We start from the raw sequence: 20,866 nt of genomic DNA on the forward strand, positions 1-20,866 counted from the left end.
CCAGGGTCGCAAACGGTGACCCGTACCCAGCTGGGTATGGGTCGCCGGGTATCGGGTAGGGTACGGGTATCGGGTACCCGGTTGCGACCTCTGACGGTGGCACACAAGCGACACCTCTCCCACAGTCCCACTTCTCCCGGCAAGTACAGCTGTAGACACTGAACTGTGGCTCACTTGAAGGCCAATGTCGACAATTTGTTACCGAGGCTTCACACCCCCGTACATTGTCAGTAGGCCCCCCATACGCAAGCGAACGCATTTGGGTTAACCCCCCCTCCCTCCCCCCTCCATGCGTACGGACTCAATGGACGGTCCCTTAGCGACGCGCTTGCGAACCCGGCGACCAGAGTTCGATTCCCGCTCACGAACACCGCCAACACCACCGCTGGCGATTATCCGAACCGGTCCTGGCGCCTCCTCCCCCTAGGTCGGCTCGGCCTCAAACGAGCATCTGGTGCGACGTGGAGCGGACATCGCCACCCGGGGGAGACAAAGGCGGCCGGGCGTGGTGGTGCTGGCCACCCGCCCCCTCGCGTGCCACAGCGCCGGGCTTCGTAGGTGCTACTCGCTAACAGTTCTGGGCCTCCCCTAGGTCAACTCAGCCACAAATGAGTACCCGGTGCGATGTGTGTAGTAAACATCGTCACTGGGGAGATGAAGGTGGCCGGGCGTGGTGCTGGCCACCCCACCCCCTCGTGTACCGTTCCGGCCTTCATAGGTGCTCGCTAACAGCACTTGCCCCTACAGTCTGTTAAGGCTACACGGGGGATCTTTGTTGTGTGCGAGCGAGTGTGTGTGTGTGAGCGAGTGTGTGTGTGAGCGAGTGTGTGTGTGAGCGAGTGTGTGTGTGAGCGAGTGTGTGTGTCGTGAGCGAGTGTGTGTGTGTGAGCGAGTGTGTGTTGTGAGCGAGTGTGTGTGTGAGCGAGTGTGTGTGTGAGCGAGTGTGTGTGTGAGCGAGTGTGTGTGGTGAGCGAGTGTGTGTGGTGAGCGAGTGTGTGTGTGTGAGCGAGTGTGTGTGTGAGCGAGGTGTGTGTGTGAGCGAGTGTGTGTGTGTGAGCGAGTGTGTGTGTGAGCGAGTGTGTGTGTGTGAGCGAGTGTGTGTGTGAGCGAGTGTGTGTGGTGAGCGAGTGTGTGTGTGAGCGAGTGTGTGTGTGAGCGAGTGTGTGTGTGAGCGAGTGTGTGTGAGCGAGTGTGTGTGTGAGCGAGTGTGTGTGTGTGAGCGAGTGTGTGTGTGAGCGAGTGTGTGTGTGTGAGCGAGTGTGTGTGTGAGCGAGTGTGTGTGAGCGAGTGTGTGTGTGTGAGCGAGTGTGTGTGTGAGCGAGTGTGTGTGTGAGCGAGTGTGTGTGTGTGAGCGAGTGTGTGTGTGTGAGCGAGTGTGTGTGTGTGAGCGAGTGTGTGTGTGTGAGCGAGTGTGTGTGTGAGCGAGTGTGTGTGTGAGCGAGTGTGTGTGTGAGCGAGTGTGTGTGTGAGCGAGTGTGTGTGTGTGAGCGAGTGTGTGTGTGAGCGAGTGTGTGTGTGAGCGAGTGTGTGTGAGCGAGTGTGTGTGTGAGCGAGTGTGTGTGTGTGTGAGCGAGTGTGTGTGTGAGCGAGTGTGTGTGTGAGCGAGTGTGTGTGTGAGCGAGTGTGTGTGAGCGAGTGTGTGAGCGAGTGTGTGTGTGAGCGAGTGTGTGTGTGAGCGAGTGTGTGTGAGCGAGTGTGTGTGTGAGCGAGTGTGTGTGTGAGCGAGTGTGTGTGTGTGAGCGAGTGTGTGTGTGTGAGCGAGTGTGTGTGTGAGCGAGTGTGTGTGAGCGAGTGTGTGTGTGTGAGCGAGTGTGTGTGTGAGCGAGTGTGTGTGTGAGCGAGTGTGTGTGTGTGAGCGAGTGTGTGTGTGAGCGAGTGTGTGTGTGTGAGCGAGTGTGTGTGTGAGCGAGTGTGTGTGTGAGCGAGTGTGTGTGTGAGTGTGTGTGTGTGAGCGAGTGTGTGTGTGAGAGCGAGTGTGTGTGTGAGTGAGTGTGTGTGTGTGTGAGCGAGTGTGTGTGAGAGCGAGTGTGTGTGTGAGCGAGTGTGTGTGTGAGCGAGTGTGTGTGTGTGACGAGTGTGTGTGTGGTGAGCGAGTGTGTGTGTGAGAGCGAGTGTGTGTGTGAGCGAGTGTGTGTGAGAGCGAGTGTGTGTGTGAGTGAGTGTGTGTGTGAGCGAGTGTGTGTGAGAGCGAGTGTGTGTGTGAGTGAGTGTGTGTGTGTGTGAGCGAGTGTGTGTGTGAGTGAGTGTGTGTGTGTGAGCGAGTGTGTGTGTGAGCGAGTGTGTGTGTGAGCGAGTGTGTGTGTGTGAGCGAGTGTGTGTGTGAGCGAGTGTGTGTGTGAGCGAGTGTGTGTGTGTGAGCGAGTGTTTGTGAGCGAGTGTGTGTGTGAGCGAGTGTGTGTGTGAGCGAGTGTGTGTGTGAGCGAGTGTGTGTGTGAGCGAGTGTGTGTGTGAGCGAGTGTGTGTGTGAGCGAGTGTGTGTGTGAGCGAGTGTGTGTGTGAGCGAGTGTGTGTGTGAGCGAGTGTGTGTGGTGAGCGAGTGTGTGTGTGAGCGAGTGTGTGTGTGAGCGAGTGTGTGTGTGAGCGGAGTGTGTGTGTGTGAGCGAGTGTGTGTGTGAGCGAGTGTGTGTGTGAGCGAGTGTGTGTGAGAGCGAGTGTGTGTGTGTGAGCGAGTGTGTGTGTGAGCGAGTGTGTGTGTGTGAGCGAGTGTGTGTGTGAGTGAGTGTGTGTGTGAGCGAGTGTGTGTGTGAGAGCGAGTGTGTGTGTGAGTGAGTGTGTGTGTGTGTGAGCGAGTGTGTGTGTGAGCGAGAGTGTGTGTGAGCGAGTGTGTGTGAGCGAGTGTGTGTGTGAGCGAGTGTGTGTGAGCGAGTGTGTGTGTGAGCGAGTGTGTGTGTGAGCGAGTGTGTGTGTGTGAGCGAGTGTGTGTGTGAGCGAGTGTGTGTGAGCGAGTGTGTGTGTGAGCAAGTGTGTGTGTGAGCGAGTGTGTGTGTGAGCGAGTGTGTGTGTGAGCGAGTGTGTGTGTGAGCGAGTGTGTGTGTGAGCGAGTGTGTGTGTGAGTGAGTGTGTGTGTGTGTGAGCGAGTGTGTGTGAGTGAGCGAGTGTGTGTGTGAGCGAGTGTGTGTGTGAGCGAGTGTGTGTGTGTGTGAGCGAGTGTGTGTGTGAGCGAGTGTGTGTGTGAGCGAGTGTGTGTGTGAGCGAGTGTGTGTGTGAGCGAGTGTGTGTGTGTGTGAGCGAGTGTGTGTGTGAGCGAGTGTGGTGTGTGAGCGAGTGTGTGTGTGTGAGTGAGTGTGTGTGTGTGTGAGCGAGTGTGTGTGCGAGCGGTTAGCGCTACGCTGCACTACAAACCAGGCATCCCGAGTTCGATTCCCGCTCACGGCCAACACCGGCGACGATTGTCAGAACCGGTCCTGAGCCTCCCCTAGGTCGACTCAGCCTAAAACGAGTTACCTGGTGCGTTGTGTAAACATCGCCTCTGGGGAGACAAAGGCGGCCGGGCGTGGTGTTGGCCACCCGCCCCCTCGTGTGCCGTGTCGGCCTTCATAGGTGCTACTCGCTAACAGCACTTGACAGAACAGTCTGTTACAGGCTACAGCGGGGAAATCACCGCCGTCACCACCACCGCCATCGCCCTACATGGTGAGGGAGATGTCCGTGAGCGCCCTCTGCAAGATGGTGCTCGCCATCATCACCATCACCATCATCACCGTCATCATCATCACCATCATCACCGCCGCCATCACCACCGTCGTCACCGTCATCATCATCATCATCACCGTCACCACCGCAGCCCTACATGGTGAGGGAGATGTCCGTGAGCGCCCTCTGCAAGATGGTGCTCGCCCTCCCGCTGGGCAGCAGCTCCTTGGCCTGCAGCTCCTCCACGAGTTCGCGGAGGTCGCGCCAGCGCCGCTCGGCCCGGCGCGCGCGCTGCCGGCACAGCTTCAGCTTGCGCCGCGCCCCCTCCAGCTCCTCCTCGAGCCGCACGATCTTGCGCTTGGCCACGCGGGCGTGCCCAGCGAGTAGTTGTGCTCGAGGCCGACTCCGCGCGGCGCCGGCGGGGCGCACACGCCCGCCACCGACAGGAGGCGCCCCACCGTCGCCACGGCGCTGGCGCGGCTCGGGGCGCCGGCGGCGTCGGCCGGCGCGTCGCCGCCGGGGCCGTCGTCTCCGTCGCCGCCGTCTCCGTCGTGGCCGGGGCTCGGCATGAAGTGCGTGGCGTTGACGAAGGTGGCCAGCTCGCCGGCCACGGAGCCGTCGTCCAGGAGCTTGACGCGCCGGCGCCGCCGCTTTGGGGTGAGGGGACGCGGGCGGCGGCGGAGTCGGCGCCATCGTCCGGCTGCTGCGGCTGCTGCTGCTGCTGCTGCGGCTGCTGCTGCGGCTGCTGCGGGTCCAGCTGCGGCTGATCCAGCAGCAGCTGCTGGAGCTGCTGCTGCTGCTGCAGCTGCAGCTCATACTGCTGCTCCTGTTCCTGAGACAGTGGCTGTAACTGCGGTGGCGGCTGGGACTGTGATTCTTCCTCCTGCTGCTGCTGCTGCAGTTGCTGCTGCAGCTTCTTCTTCTTGAGTCGCCGGCGGGAGGTGGAGGCCTGGAGGAGAAAGAGACAGAGGCTACGTGGGGTGGTCTACGTGTATCTGTGTGTCCCTGTGTCTGTGTGTCCCTGTGTGTCTTTGTGTCCCTGTGTGTCTCTGGGTGTCCCTGTGTCCCTCTGTGTGTCTCTGTGTGTCTGTGCGTCTCTGTGTGTTTCTGCGTGTCTCTGTGCGTCTCTCCGTGTCTCTCCGTGTCTCTGCGCGTCTCTGCGCGTCTCTGTGTGTTTCTGTGCGTCACTATGTGTCTGTGCGTCTCTCCGTATCTCTGTGCGTCTCTGTGCGTCTCTGTGCGTCTCTGTGCGTCTCTGTGCGTCTCTGCGCGTCTCTGCGCGTCTCTGCGCGTCTCTGTGCGTCTCTGCGCATCTCTGTGTGTCTCTGCGTCCCTGTGTCTGTGTGTCTCTAGGTCTCTGTGTCTATGTATGTCCCTGTGTCTTTGTGTCCCTGTGTCTCTTTGTCTGTGTGTCTATGCGTGCACAAGCATATTCATGTTCGATTCCCGCTCACGGCCAACACCAACGACGATTATCTGAACCAGTCCTGGGCCTCCCCTAGGTCGACGCAGCCTCAAATGAGTACCTGGTGCGGCGTTCAGTAAACATCGCCACTGGGGAGGACAAAGGCGGCCGGGCGTGATGTTGGCCACCCACCCCCCGTCACGTTCCGTACCGGTCTTCATAGGTGCTCGTTAACAGCACTTGCCCCAACAGTCTGTTCAGGCTGCACGGGGGGTCTTTGTCTTTGTCTGTGTGGTGCCGGACGGTAACGCTGTGGTGGCCGATCACCTCATGGCGCTCACAGCCACCACAGCGGCCAAACGGGGGGCTCTGGATGGGTGTGGGGGGCCAGTGACCCCTCCACCTTCACTCAAGTTCGTGCAAAATATCGAACTCGGCTTGACCCTAAAGTGCACACAGCCTGGCACAAGCGCCGTGGTGACGTCACCGCCACTTAATGGCGGTTGTTGTTGTTGTCTGTGTGTGCTTCTGTGCAGAGACACGCACTGAGACACTTGGGAGACGCACGCGCAGACACGCATACGTACACACACATACCTCCAGCCACACACAAACATGTACACACCTACCCACACACACACCTACCCGCACACACCTACACACACACACACCTACACAAAGATACGGAGACGACACACGCAGATGACACACACAGACACACGCAGACGAGACACGCACTCGCAGACGACGCTCTCGCAGATGACACACACAGATGACACGTGTGCTCACAGATGACACGTGTGCTCACAGACAACACGCAGACGACACACGTGCTCACAGATGACACGTGCTCACAGACAACACGCAGATGACACGTGTGCTCACAGATGACACGTGCTCACAGACGACACACAGATGACACGTGTGCTCACAGATGACACGTGTGCTCACAGACAACACGCAGATGACACGTGTGCTCACAGATGACACGTGCTCACAGACAACATGCAGACGACACACGTGCTCACAGATGACACGTGCTCACAGACGGACACACAGATGACACGTGTGCTCACAGATGACACGTGCTCACAGACAACATGCAGACGACACACACGTGCTCACAGACGACACACGTGCTCACAGACGACACACGCAGACGACGCACACGCGCGTGTTGGCACGCCGGCTCACCGTGTACTTGGGGAAGCTGAAGATGGAGGGGAGCGAGTTGTCGCGTAGCCGCGTGGTCTGCCCCGTGCGGGTCGAAGCAGGACGAGTGGAAGTGCTTGGAGCACAGCGACGTGTGGCGGCTCGGCACGAAGTTGATGCGGCGCACGCGGCGCACCCACTCACGGCGCCGCAGCGGGTCCAGCGGGAACCTGGGGGGGGGGGTGGAGGGGAGGGGGAAGGGGGGTCGTGGTGGAGGGGTGGGGAGGAGGGGTGGAGGGGAGAGGGGGGTCGTGGAGGGGGGTCGTGGGGGGGGGGGGGGGTGGAGGGGGGGGGGGGTCGTGGTGGGGGGGGGGGGTGGAGGGGGGGGGGTCGTGGTGGGGGGGGGGGTCGTGGGGGAGGGGAGGGGTGGAGAGGGGGGGTCGTGGGGGAGGGGAGGGGTGGAGAGGGGGGTCGTGGTGGAGAGGGGGGGTCGTGGTGGGGGGGGGGGGGTCGTGGGGGAGGGGAGGGGTGGAGAGGGGGGTCGTGGGGGAGGGGAGGGGTGGAGAGGGGGGTCGTGGTGGAGAGGGGGGTCGTGGTGGGGGGGGGGGTCGTGGTGGGGGGGAGGTCGTGGTGGAGGGGAGGGGTGGAGAGGGGCGTCGTGGTGGGGGGGGTGGAGGGGAGTGGTGGAGGGGAGGGGGGTCGTGGTGGGGGGGGAGGGGTCGTGGTGGGGGAGGTGATGTGTACACACCGCACAGGTGACGCATTTGAGTCTGAGTCAACCTAGGACGAGGGCCCAGGACCGGTTCAGATAATCGTCACCGGTGTTGGTGGCCGTGAGCGGGAATCGAACCCGGGTCGTCGGGTTCATAGCGCAGCGTAGTGCTAACCACGACACCACCGCTCCCCCACACACACACACGTACACACACACACACGTACAAACACACACCTACACACCTACACGCACACACACCTACACGCACACACACCTACCCGCACACACACCTACCCACACCTACACACACACATACACCTACACACACACATACACCTACATACACACATACACCTACAAACACACACACCTACCCACACACACACCTACCCACACACACACCTACACGCACACGTACACACACACACCTACACACACACGCACCTACACACACACGCACCTACACACACCTACACGCACACACCTACACGCGTTGTGCACCGCCGCGCTTTGGGACTCGCTTGCGCCAAGGGGATGTTGCCAGGGTGGGGACCGTTACCTCAGGCGCCCCTCTCGCTCCACGCACCTCTCACTCGTCCCAATCGTCGTCACCCATCGTCATCACCATCGTTCACTTCAGAGGCTCACCCACTCACTCATTCACTCACCCACCCGCTCGCTCATTCACTCACCCACTCATCCACCCACCATCCACCCCACCCGCTCATCCACCCACCCGCCCGCTCACCCACCCCACTCGCTCACCACCTACTCGCTCACCACCCACCCGCTCACCACCCACCCACTCGCTCACTTATTCATTCATTCACCCACCCAACCGCTCGCTCACCCCGCCCGCTCACCCACTCACTCGCTCGCTAACCCACTCACTTGCTCGCTCACCCATTCATTCGCTCACCCACCCACTCACTCGCTCACCTCATTTATTCACTCACCGACCCACTCGCTCACCCGCCCGCTCACCCCGCCCGCTCACCCACCCGCTCACCCACCCGCTCTAATCACCCGCTCACCCACCCACCCGCTCACTCACTCACCCGCTCGCTCACCCGGCCACCCACCCGCTCACCCACCCCGCTCTAATCACCCGCTCACCCACCCGCTCACCCACCCGCTCTAATCACCCGCTCACCCACCCACCCGCTCACTCACTCACCCGCTCGCTCACCCGGCCACCCGCCCCGCTCACCCGGCCGCGCGCTTGATGACCACTCGCGCACTCTGCCGCTCACCACGGACTAGCCCCCCCCCCCCCTTAGCCTCACAGCTGTTACTCCACCAAAGACAAAGACCCCCCGTGTAGCCTCTAACAGACTGCAGGGGCAAGTGCTGTTAGCGAGCAGCAGCTATGAAGGCTACCGGCACTGTGGCACACGAGGGGGTGGGGTGGCCAGCACCACGCCCGACCGCCTTTGTCTCCCCAATGGCGATGTTTACACCACCGGACCAGTTTACTCATTTGAGGCTGAGTCCACATAGGAGAGGCCCACGACCCGAGTTCAAATATTCGGCACGATGAGCGTGAATCGAACCCTCGGGAGTCGCTGGGTTCGTATCGCGGCGCGCTAACCACTGCGCCACCGCTCCCTGTCACAACCGCGCACGCGCGCGCGCGCCACCACCACCACCACACAAAGCTCCCCCGTATAGCCTCAACGTGCTGTTAGGGGCAAGTGCTGTTAGCGATGTGGACACACACACAGACACACGACACACACCAACGCGTCCGTCGGTAGTAACACAGCGCGGCGCTCGAAGTAAAAACACAACGAACGGACGAACGGGCCCGACGTTTCGAGCGATGGACCCGACGTTTCGGGCGATGGCCCGACGTTTCGGGCGATGGCCCTCCTCCCCCCCCCTCTTCTGAATCTTCGCGCGCAACGACCGCCTTAGCCTTAGCCGCGCGCACCACGCGATGCTCACCTGTGGAAACTGATGTCGTTGTTTTTGCTCACCACGGACTTGCAGCCGAACGCGGCGCACGTCGTGGGCATCCTGGAGCCGGGGATTTACTTTCTTATTTCGTGGGGGGCGCCCCCCCCTCCCGCCCGCGCGCCTTGCGCGGGGAAAAACCGCGGGGGCCTCACGAACGCCTTGACTAAGATGGCGGCCGCGCGGGGCTTCTTCTCCCTCACCCCGGGGTCACGTGGGCACCCCCCCCCCCTCAACGAACTGAAGTGGCTCCGCCCACAAACGCGCGCCACGCCCCCCCCTTCCCCAGTGGGACGTCATCGCGTAGAGAGGGAGGGGGGGTGAGGAGGGAACGTGGCTGCGCGAGGCGACGTGAGCCGTGCGCGGTGACGTCATCACGCACGGCAGCGCGAAGCGACGTGGGCCGTGCGCGGTGACGTCATCACGCACGTATGCGCGAGGCGACGCGAGCGGTGACGTCATCACGCACGGAGGCGTGAGCCGTGCGCGGTGACGTCATCACGCCGACCGCGCGGCACGACGTGAGCCGTGCGCGGTGACGTCACGCGCCCCTGCGCCCTGGCCCTGGGAAACCCCGTCGCCCTTCTCTCTTTCCCTCTCTCCTGACGAGGCGACGTGCAGGTAGGGCCGCTTCGCTCCGCGTGTCGCGCCGCGTTCGTCCCTCGCTCTCCCTTCCTCGTGATCCCCGCCGCGCTCCCTCGGCTCCACCGAGCGAGGGAGCGAGGAGATCGGCAAGGGAGGCGAGGGCTGTGGCGCATTGGCCGCGTTCGCGACGACCACGGGGTGCAAGGGGGCCGAGAAGGCCGCGCGGAGCCTGAGCTAGGCCCAGGCTGCGTTTCGGGCCTGGTCCCCTTTTACAATTAAAAGTTAAAGAGAGTTAAAGAGTATCAAGTTGCCTTCTCCCCCCGACACGTAGCTTATCGTATTGGTGTGTGTTTGGGTTTGGCCGGGTGGTAAGTTACATTTTTGGTGCCAAATTTCCTGTTATTAACCCCTCACGCAGTCGGGGGCGATATTTTCTCATTTTAAATTGTAAAGTTTTATCTCGTCACGTTTTACACGCACGCAACGTGTCGCGGTGCACGGCCTCACCGCCGTTTTGCTTGAGACTCGGCCAAACTACTAAATCGTAGTTCACCCCTAACGCGCGCTTACTTGCTTGCATTGTTAAGCCCGCGAGTTGTGGCGTGCGGCAAAGTCGCGTTGGGTTGCAACGTTGCAAGGCATCTGTCCGACCAACCCTTTTAAAGATGCCCACAACGCGTTTGGGGGGGTTTCTTTTGTCGACTGCGGCAGAGCCATAGACGTGGCGGAGAAGTACAGCACAACACTGGGTCGTGTTGCGTAGCGTGGGGAGCGCTGGTACAGCGGATGGCGATTCCCACACAACGTGGTAGCGTCAGTGGCTATTGAATCATGGCCCTCCTCACGAGTAGACCCATCCTCACGCTAGTACCTGGTGTTGTTGACCGCTAGCACTGGGGAGACAAAGGCGGCCGGGCGTGGTGGTGTTAGCCACACCAACCAACCAACTCTTGTGCGCCGTTCCAGGCCTTTATTGGGTGCTCGCAAAAAATCCATTGCCCCGGACAGCCAATACAGAAAGTGTTAACGAGCGTGGAAACAACCAGCATTGGACTTGCATAGAAAGCCCCAATATCGTCAATCTATCTTCTTGGCTCTTTCGGTAAAGTCGCGTAGAAGGGAAGTAATAAAATAATAAAACATAATAAAATAATTCTCACGACGTTTCGGCCACAACGCAAGCAGCCGTCCTCAGGTGAAGAGCAGGTCTGTCGGAGAGACAGCGTCTGAATGATAGCTTCTTCGCCCGTGGCGTTTGGTTCGTTTGACCACGCTGGTGGTCCAGGTGTGTTGGTAACGGCGATAGGGGGGAGCGTACGTAGTAGAACCGGGTGCTTAAAAACAATGTTTACACGTCTGAGAATTTTCAACAATACCACGAGAAATTGTGTGTCTCTGGGAGACCACCTGGAGAAAATTGCGGGCACGTGTTGACAACGATGGCGAAGAAATGGAGACTCATATTTTTGGTTCTCTACGTGACTTTACCGAAAGAACCAAGAATATGAATCCCTGCAGTCACGAAAGCTTTAAATCGAAAATAAAAGTGGAGACTCGTTGACTTTTTGAAGCTATTGACATTACATTTCTTATCATGTTAGGGTTATTATTCGTAAATTTTCCATTAAAAACGATAGTCCCATATAAGTGTTAACATTTTTTCAAGCACCCTGTATATAACTCACAGTAGACGATAACAAGAATTACTTTCCACCCACGTGACGTTACCGAAAGAACCAAAGAGTAAGGATTCCTGCAGTCACGAAAGCTTTAAATCAAGACGATAACAAGAATTGACAATTTTTTCTCGACTGGGATTATGCGTACCAATCACCACCCACCCCCTACTGGCAGACTGATGCCTTGGGTCACTCTGTGCCATTATTCTGGCTCATCCTGGCCTCTATATAAGAATGTTTTACCCTCTGGCAATAAAACATTGGTTAGGATGTTAAAACACCAAACAGAAAAAAGATGTTCAAATGCCAAACAGAAACCTTTTGCAAGGACCCGATCGGTTGCAAAGACAATGCATATGCTACCAGAGCATGTATTTTGTTTGCATGTTAACAAGTACGTGTGGTTCATGCAGACATGATTCCTTGCAAAAGATTTCTGTTTGGTGTTTTAACATCTTAACACAACTGTTTTATTGCCAGAAAGGATAAAACCTATTCTTATATTTTGATACTTGCAAGGAAGGTCCCATGATGTTGCCTCCGAGTTCTCACGGGTTAAACAAATTAAACTCGAAGCTGAAATGGAACTGAAAATGAAACAGGTTGCGAAGTGTTCCAAGAGGTATGCTTGGAATTTCACTGATTGACACGAGTAGGACAGGGAACAGATTGATAATGAAAGTGGACTTGGGCTGGCAACAAGGAATTATTGGTTGATTGAGACTGGTGAGTGAGATTCTTAGGTTTTTTCGGTAAAGTCACGTAGGTAAAAAATAAAAATTAATAAAAGTTTAATAAAATTAAAATCACGACGTTTCGGAGGCAACACAAGCTTCCTTCTTCAGGTGGAACCGTCACAGCACGATAGCTCTATCAAGTGAGAAATTCCTAGAAAACAGTCCTTACACCATTGGAACCTCATTTGCCAGTAAAAAATGTGATAATTGTTGTTTTAACCCTTCCATCTGGCAACAAGGAGTCATGCAAACATGACTCCTTGTAAAAAAGGTGTCAGTTTTGTTGCCAGATGGAAGGGTAAAAAAAACAATTATCAAAACAGTCCTTGTATATATACTGGTTGAGGGTGGGAGGAGCCAAGGTAGGCCCTGAATATTATTTTTGTGAGGTTCGGTGCGGCTGAAGCACGCTGTTAGGAATGAGCCTTTGTTGTGTAGACTAGTGAGTGAGCTAGCGATTTGGTGAGCTGGTGGGCGAGTCCACAGACAAGTTGGATAGTAAAGCTGCTGAGTGGACGGGTGAGTTGGCGGGCTCGTGAGTGAATGCATGGCTGAGTGGGTTTAGTGACGGGGTGAGCGGTTGAGCTAGCGGGAGAGTTGGTGTTGATGCTGGGGACTCCACACGGCCTGCCCCCCCCCACCCCTTGGCTCCTCCCCCCCCCCCTAGTACCCTATAACACATTCCTGCGGAGGGAGCTGGTAGGAACGTTGGGTTGCTGGGTCAGTCGACTGTTCAGAAACTGCGTTATCGTGTTGTGCATTCCGCGTTGTAATGATCCGCGTTGTGGACGAACCGAAAACGCGGTGTATGAACCCCGCCACGCGTTAAGCGAGGACCTGCCGTACGGTGGGGGTTGATGTTTGTGTGGATGAGAGTCGTGTTAATCGAGATGATGCTGATGGTTTGCCGTGTGGGTGCAGAATGGCAGAGCTTGAGGTGGCTCCCGTGGTGGCCGAGGCTCCGGAGATTAAACTGTTTGGACGCTGGAGCACGGAAGATGTGCAGATCAGCGACATCTCCCTGCAGGTGCTTGCTCACAAGACACGCACGGAGACACGCGCGGAGACACGCGCGGGGACACGCGCGGGGACACGCGCGGAGACACGCGCGGAGACACGCGCGGGGATACGCGCGGAGACACGCGCGGAGACACGCGCGGAGACACGCGCGGAGACACGCGCGGAGACACGCGCGGAGAGACGCGCGGGAGACACGCGCGGGGACACGCGCGGAGACACGCGCGGAGACACGCGCGGAGAGACGCGCGGAGACACGCGCGGGGACACGCGCGGAGACACGCGTGGAGACACGCGCGGGGAGACGCACGGAGACACGTACCGATGTTTAGGCACGCACACAGATACGCAGAGAATCGCAAGAAGACTGGAGACACAGAGACTTGTAAAGATGTACAGAAAGACACACAGATACAAAGGACACAGAGAGGGTACCCACTCGCAGAGATTCACAGAGACGCACACAGTCAAGTATAATACATGTACACATAAATGCGTACACAGACGCACACGGACAGGATGTATAACACGTAGGCTTTCGCGACCAATATTATTCATAATCAACGTTTTTGGGTTTAGATGGCGTTATTTATAAATGTGTCGTAACCCTCCACCACCCGACCGACACGGCCAATCAGCAAAAAAGTGTCACGTTGACAAAAGACAAATAGTTCACTGCTTTAGCCCACCGTGACACTTTTTTGCTGATTGGCCGTGTCGGGTGTTGGAGGGTTACGACACATTTATAAATAACGCGATCTAAACCCCAAAACGTTGATTATGGACTTGTGCATGTACATCGCTACGTGGCCGTCGGGAAGCAATACCAAGTGCGCGCGCGCGTGTGTGTGTGCGTGTGTCTGTGTGTGTGTCTGTGTGTGTGTCTGTGTGTGTGTGCGTGCGTGTGTCTGTGTGTGTGTCTGTGTGTGTGTCTGTGTGTGCGTGCATGTGTCTGTGTGTGTGTCTGTGTGTGTGTCTGTGTGTGTGTCTGTGTGTGTGTGTCTGCATGTGTGTCTGTGTGTGTGTCTGTGTGTGTGTCTGTGTGTGTGTCTGTGTGTGTGTCTGTGTGTGTGTGTGTGCGTGTGTGTGTGTGTGCGTGTGTGTGTGCGTGTCTGTGTGTGTCTGTGTGTGTGTCTGTGTGTGTGCCTGTGTGTGTGCGTGTGTGTCTGTGTGTGTGTCTGTGTGCGTGTCTGTGTCTGTGTGTGCGTGTGTCTGTGTACAGGACTACGTGGCCGTGAAGGAGAAGTATGCAAAGTACTTGCCCCACAGCTCTGGCCGCTACGCCGCCAAGCGGTTCCGCAAGGCGCAGTGCCCCATCGTGGAGCGGCTCACCAACTCCATGATGATGCACGGACGCAACAACGGCAAGAAGCTGATGACTGTGCGCATCGTCAAGCACGCCTTCGAGATCATCCACCTTCTCACTGGCGAGGTGAGTTAACCCACCCCGCTCGCCCACCTACTCACCGAGTCGACCACACACTCACCAGTCTCCTCACCGGCGAGGTGAGTTAACCCACGCGCGCTCACCCACCTACTCACGCGCTCACCCACCTACTCACCGAGTCGACCACACACTCACCAGTCTCCTCACCGGCGAGGTGAGTTAACCCACGCCCGCTCGCCCATCTACTCACCGAGTCGACCGTATACTCACCAGCCTCCTCACTGGCGAGGTGAGTTAACCCACGCGCTCACCCACCTACTCACGCGCTCACCCACTTACTCGCCGAGTCGACCGTATACTCACCAGCCTCCTCACCGGTGAGGTGAGTTAACCCACGCCCGCTCACCCACCTACTCACCGAGTCGACCGCACCCTCGCCAACCTCACCAGCGAGGTAAGTTAACCCACGCGGGCTCACCCACCTACTCACCGAGTCGACCGTATACTCACCAGCCTCCTCACCGGTGAGGTGAGTTAACCCACGCGCGCTCACCCACCCACTCACCACCGAATCGACTACCCTCGCCAACCTCCTCACTGTTGAGGTGAGAGCTAAGTGGGAGTCAACTCCACCTCCTCACTGATGATTATCAGGGTGATGATGATGGTGGTGATGATGATGATGATCAGGGTAATGATGATGATGGTGGTGTTGATCAGGGTGGTGATGATGATGATCAGGGTGATGATGATGATGATGATCAGGGTGATGATGATGATGATCAGGGTGATGATGATGATCAGGGTGCCTTCCTTGCAAGTTGTACTTTCCCCAACACCTTTGTGGACCACATGGGGGGTGGGCGGGGAGCCCTCTCTGTGTCGAGCTTGCGGTGTTATGCGGTCGGTTGGCCCCAACAGTCTGCTAAGGCTGTACGGGGGATCTTTGTCTTGTGTGTGTAGGGGAGCGGTAGGGGAGCGGTCGTGTAGCGGTTAGCGCTACGAACCTTGCGAGCCGAGTTCGATTCCCGCTCACGGCCAACACCGGTGACGGATTATCTGAACCGGTCCTGGGCCTCCTCTAGGTCGACTCGGCCTCAAATGAGTACCCGGTGCATCGGCACGAGGGAGACAAAGGAGGCCGGGCGTGGTGTTGGCCAGAGGTCGCAAACGGGTTTTGATTCCTTACCCGTACCCGGCCGCACCAGGGTCGCAAATGGGTACCCGTACCCGGCCGGGTACGGGTACCCGTTCCCTACCCGTACCCATTCCCTACCCGAAATAAGTGACCCAACGGTGACTCACCAGTGACTCACGGCCTACCCGTACCCGGACGTACCAGGGTCACAAACGGCTACCCGTACCTGGCCGGGTATCGGGTAGGGTACGGGTATCGGGTACCCGGTTGCGACCTCGGGTGTTGGCCACCCACCCCCTCGTGTGCCACAGTGCCGGCCTTCGTAGGTGTTCGCTAACAGCACTTGCCCCTACAGTGTTAAGGCTACACGGGGGGGTGGTCTGTGTCTTTGTCTTTATAGAACCCGCTGCAGGTGCTGGTGAACGCCATCATCAACAGCGGCCCGCGTGAGGACTCCACTCGCATTGGTCGTGCGGGCACCGTGCGGCGACAGGCGGTGGACGTCTCTCCCCTTCGCAGGGTCAACCAGGTCAGTCCACTGCTACACTGCCGACACTCGCGATGCAGGACCCAGCACTACACCACTCAGTGTCACTGCGCACTGGGTCACACACACACACGTCTCTCCCCTCCGCTCGGACAACCAGGTCTGTCCACTGCTACTCTGCCGACACTGCTGATGCAGGACCCAGCCACTACACCACTCAGTGTCACAACGCACTGGGTCACACACACACACGTCTCTCCCCTCCGCAGGGTCAACCAGGTCAGTCCACTGCTACACTATACTAATACAATACTCAACTCTACTCCACTCGGTACAACTCCACACAATGATACTACTACACTCCTACTGACCCCTCCCCCCCTCTGCAGGGTCAGCCAGCTACAACCGATTTGTGTATGTTGTGGTGGTGCTGTATAATGTATGCTCCAGGTGTTTTTGTGGTGCGGATTGTGTATAACGGTTGTTGTGTGGCCAGGCTATCTGGATGCTGTGTGTTGTGTGTAACGCGTGTGTTGTAACGTGTGTGTGTGGTATGTATAACGCGCGATTGTGTGTAACGGGTGTGTATGTGGTGTGTGTAACGCGTGTGTTGTGTAACGCGTGTGTAACGTGTGTGGTGTGTGTGTGTAACGCGTGTGTAACGTGTGTGGTGTGTGTGTGTAACGGGTGTGGTGTGTGTGTGTAACGCGTGTGTGTGTTGTGTGTAACGTGCGTGTATGTAACGCGTGTGTGTTGTGTGTAACGTGTGTGTTGTGTGTGTAACGCGTGTGTGTGTGTTGTGTGTAACGTGTGTGTGTGTAACGTGTGTGTGTGTTGTGTGTAACGTGTGTGTTGTGTGTGTAACGCGTGTGTGTGTGTTGTGTGTAACGTGTGTGTGTGTAACGTGTGTGTGTTGTGTGTAACGTGTGTGTGTTGTGTGTGTGCTGTGTGTAACGTGTGTATTGTGTGTGTAACGCGTGTGTGTGTTGTGTGTAACGCGCGTGTGTGTTGTGTGTAACGTGTGTGTGTGTTGCGTGTAACGTGTGTGTGTGTGTAACGCGCGTGTGTGTTGTGTGTAACGTGTGTGTGTTGTGTGTAACGTGCGTGTGTGTTGCGTGTAACGTGTGTGTGTTGTGTAACGCGTGCGTGTGTTGTGTAACGCGTGTGTGTTGTGTGTAACGTGCGTGTGTGTTGCGTGTAACGTGTGTGTGGTGTGTAACGCGTGTGTGTGGTGTGTAACGCGTGTGTGTGGTGTGTAACGTGTGTGTGCTGCGTGTAACGTGTGTGTGCTGCGTGTAACGTGTGTTGTGTGTAACGTGCGTGTGTGTTGCGTGTAACGTGTGTGTGGTGTGTAACGTGTGTGTGTGGTGTGTAACGCGTGTGTGTGGTGTGTAACGCGTGTGTGTGGTGTGTAACGCGTGTGTGTGGTGTGTAACGCGTGTGTGTGGTGTGTAACGCGTGTGTGTGGTGTGTAACGCGTGTGTGTGGTGTGTAACGCGTGTGTGTGGTGTGTAACGCGTGTGTGTGGTGTGTAACGCGTGTGTGTGGTGTGTAACGCGTGTGTGTGGTGTGTAACGCGTGTGTGTGGTGTGTAACGCGTGTGTGTGGTGTGTAACGCGTGTGTGTGGTGTGTAACGCGTGTGTGTGGTGTGTAACGCGTGTGTGTGGTGTGTAACGCGTGTGTGTGGTGTGTAACGCGTGTGTGTGGTGTGTAACGCGTGTGTGTGGTGTGTAACGCGTGTGTGTGGTGTGTAACGCGTGTGTGTGGTGTGTAACGCGGTGTGTGTGGTGTGTAACGCGTGTATGTGGTGTGTAACGTGTGTGTGCTGCGTGTAACGTGTGTGTGTTGCGTGTAACGTGTGTGTAACGTGTGTGTTGCGTGTAACGTGTGTGTGCTGCGTGTAACGTGTGTGTGGTGTGTAACGTGTGTGTGCTGCGTGTAACGTGTGTGTGTTGCGTGTAACGTGTGTGTAACGTGTGTGTTACGTTGCAGGCGATCTGGCTGCTGTGCACGGGAGCGCGTGAGGCCGCATTCAGGAACATCAAGACGATCGCGGAGTGCCTCGCTGATGAGCTCATCAACGCTGCCAAGGTCTCACCACCACCACACTCACCACCACCACACTCACCACCACCACACTCACCACCACCACACTCACCACCACTCACCACCACACTCATCACCACACTCGCCGCCACCACTCACCCCCACTCACCACCACCACACTCACCACCACCACCATACTCATACTCACCACCACCACACTCACCACCACTACTCACCACCACACTCACCACCACCACACTCACCACACTGGCCACCACCACTCACCACCACACTTCACCACCACTCACCACCACCACCCACCACACTCACCACTCTCGCCACCCAGTGTATCGCAGACCTGCCCATTAACGCCGCCAAGGGTTCACCACTATACAATCACTGCTCGCCATCATAACTCACCACCCAGCGTCCCGTCTTTTCGGTTAGTTCACCGCCGTACGAATCCGGCAACCCGCGTTAAATTCCCGCTCGTGACGACCGTCTGAACCGGGTGACGGCCCTTCTCCGTTTGTTTGACACGGCCTGAACTTTTAGTACCTTTGTTGCGGTGTGTAAACATCCACAGTGGGGAGACAAAGGTGGCCCAGGCGTTGGTCTGACCACACCACCCCACTCACCGCCAACAGCACTTGCCCCAGCAGCAGTAGCCTGCTATGTCTACATGGTGTATATTTGTGTGTGTGTCCGTGTGTTTAACTCATGTCGTTGTGTGTGTAACCCATGTCGTCGTGTGTGTAACCTATGTTGTTGTGTGTTTGCGCGCAGGGCTCTTCCAACTCGTACGCCATCAAGAAGAAGGACGAGCTGGAGCGGGTGGCCAAGTCTAACCGCTGAGCCCCTCACCACCATCACCACGGAAACCCAATAAACATGGTTCCTGCAGATACAGCCTCCCCCGTGTGTCTTTCATTCGCATCTCACGAGTCAAAAAACTTGAGTTTGATCCCCTTTGTAGAATGAGGCAGCCGAGCTGGATCAAGGCCGTGCCAAGGCAGACCGGCACGGCGTAGGAGGTTGTTTTTTTCCCCTGTGGCAGCCAAACGGTGCTGCTCATGACGCACGCGGTTAGACGCGTGTGTAGTTGTGGTAATATTGGTAGGAACCTCCTGGTTACACCAGCCCACAGGAGATTGTGTTCGTCTGTCATGCGGGGAGGGGCTGGGGAGGGGCTGGGGAGGGAGGGGGTGGGTGGGGAGGGAGGGGCTGGGTGGGGAGGGAGTGGCTGGGTAAGGAGGGGCTGGGTGGGGATGGAGGGGCTGGGTGGGGAGGGGCTGGTCACCCCGTGGTGCCCTTATAAAACTCAACGTTTCACCTACTCACGCCGGCTTGTGCCCGCCCTCACAGTCGGGCATATTTGCGGAATACACCACGCCCTGGCCGTTGACCCTGCAGGCCATTGACCGAGCGACCCACCAACGTTCCTACCAGCTCCTTCTGCAGGACAATGTGTTCCTGCATCTCCAACGTGCTGAATGCCATTTTCACGTTGTTGCGAGTTTGATTGAGGTCGCCAACACTTTACGCACCAGTTGCCTGGGTGAAAAGCGTGCTAAGTTTGACCAAATTCTGCACAGCTGTCTCAACAAAACGTAATAAACATGACATTAATTACCTTGGTCCCAAGCCAGACTAAGTACTTCTTGTGAAAATAATAAAAAATAACTAAATTAAATCACGACGTCTCGGAGGCAACACAAGTCTCCATCTTCAGGTGGGACCGTCGCAGCCAAATTTACTGCATCAAGACGCAGACTTGCGTTGCCTCCGAAACGTGATTTAATTTAGTTTTCATTTTTTTTTACCTACGTGACTTTACCGAATAAACCCAATAGTATGAATCCTTGCAGTCACGAAAGCTTCAAATCTAGAACTTATTGTGAAGGCCATCATGGTCTGGTTCTGGCTATCCAAACAGACTGTACAAGGTACAAGCAAACCCTCCCCTCGTACCAGAGGTCGCAAATGGGTTTTGATTCCTTACCCGTACCCGGCCATACCTGTACCCGGCCGGGTACGGGTATCAGGTACCTGATTGCGACCTCTGGGATGAAGCCATGTTGCAGGCGCGGGTGGGTTGATTCTAGGAACTTCGATTGTGAGAAGAGACAAGACGTTGGGAAATGAGTGACAAACGGTGACTCACCAGTGACTCACGGCCTACCCGTACCCAGCCGCACCAGGGTCGCAAACGGCTACCCGTACCCAGCCGGGTACGGGTAGCCGGGTATCGGGTACCCGGTTGCGACCTCTGCCTCGTACTGGCCCGGTTCAAACATGGCAGTGGAAAAAGGAATGACAAGACTGGGTTGCACGCGCAGAGACACATGGAGCGGAGTAGATATGACACTTTATTTGATCGTTAAATGAAGGGTGGAGAAGTGTTCATGGGTACACGGGAGGTGGCAGGGAGTGGTGGCTGTGAGGAGGTGGAGGGGGCAGTCACACGGGCCCAGGGAGCGGAGGATCTGAGGAGTCCAGGATTGTGCGTCTCCGTGCAGACTCGCGCGACACGTTGTGGTTCAGTCTGGCCAGACGTTCCTGCAACGTTCACAAGGTCACTAACATCATCGTTTGGAACCGTTGGTACCTCATTTGCCAGTAAAAAATATGATAATTGTTTTCATCCTTTATATTAAGCTTGCTTGCTTAGGACCGTGCAAATCTTTCGGTCGTTTTTGAACCCACTTCCCGTGATCCAATCGAGCTGACATTTTGCACACAGACTCGTTGTGCGTGACAATTAATTTTCGTGAAAAATGTTTTCCAAAATTTTCCACTTTTTAGGACAAAAATATTATATGTAATTACCAATTGCTTAATGGTGCAATGCAATCATCTGACCCATAGGTGGCAGCCATCTCAAGCCAGAGGACGAGAGGACTCTAGCCGCCACGCATATAAAGGATT

General features: G+C 56.9%; 2 protein-coding genes across 3 annotated transcripts; one reads left to right on the forward strand and one right to left on the reverse strand.

Annotated features, from left to right (window-relative positions):
• Nucleotides 1-3,258: 3,258 nt before the first annotated feature.
• Nucleotides 3,259-9,050, reverse strand: LOC144740674 (uncharacterized). The gene is given in 6 exon segments (XM_078623469.1): nt 3,259-3,998; nt 4,001-4,446; nt 4,503-4,582; nt 6,233-6,301; nt 6,303-6,420; nt 8,853-9,050. Coding segments are annotated over 6 exon segments (996 nt in total). The 5' UTR covers nt 8,924-9,050; the 3' UTR covers nt 3,259-3,786.
• A 253-nt stretch (nt 9,051-9,303) lies between these two features.
• Nucleotides 9,304-18,843, forward strand: RPS5 (ribosomal protein S5). 2 transcript variants are annotated; one of them, XM_078623471.1, is made up of 6 exons: nt 9,304-9,482; nt 12,784-12,889; nt 14,102-14,311; nt 15,805-15,933; nt 17,885-17,983; nt 18,725-18,843. In XM_078623471.1, the coding sequence occupies exons 2-6, from the start codon at nt 12,785-12,787 to the stop codon at nt 18,791-18,793; spliced, it is 612 nt and encodes a 203-aa protein (XP_078479597.1). In that variant the 5' UTR covers nt 9,304-9,482; nt 12,784; the 3' UTR covers nt 18,794-18,843. The 2 variants fall into 2 exon arrangements, with proteins under 2 accessions (XP_078479597.1, XP_078479598.1); XM_078623472.1 differs by having other exon boundaries at nt 9,471-9,814.
• The last annotated feature ends 2,023 nt before the right edge of the window (nt 18,844-20,866 follow it).

Source organism: Lampetra planeri, unplaced genomic scaffold (genome assembly GCF_965212315.1).
Source record: "Lampetra planeri unplaced genomic scaffold, kcLamPlan1.2.h2 scaffold_267, whole genome shotgun sequence".
Taxonomy (NCBI): Eukaryota; Metazoa; Chordata; class Hyperoartia; order Petromyzontiformes; family Petromyzontidae; genus Lampetra; species Lampetra planeri.

What these genes read in the sequence shown, in the direction of transcription:
- RPS5 (XM_078623471.1), top strand. Translation starts at nt 12,785, where the DNA reads ATGGCAGAGCTTGAGGTGGCTCCCGTGGTGGCCGAGGCTCCGGAGATT. An exon ending in TCAGCGACATCTCCCTGCAG is followed by an intron (nt 12,890 to 14,101) that starts GTGCTTGCTCAC and finishes GTCTGTGTACAG; the next exon opens with GACTACGTGGCCGTGAAGGA. An exon ending in CCCTTCGCAGGGTCAACCAG is followed by an intron (nt 15,934 to 17,884) that starts GTCAGTCCACTG and finishes GTTACGTTGCAG; the next exon opens with GCGATCTGGCTGCTGTGCAC.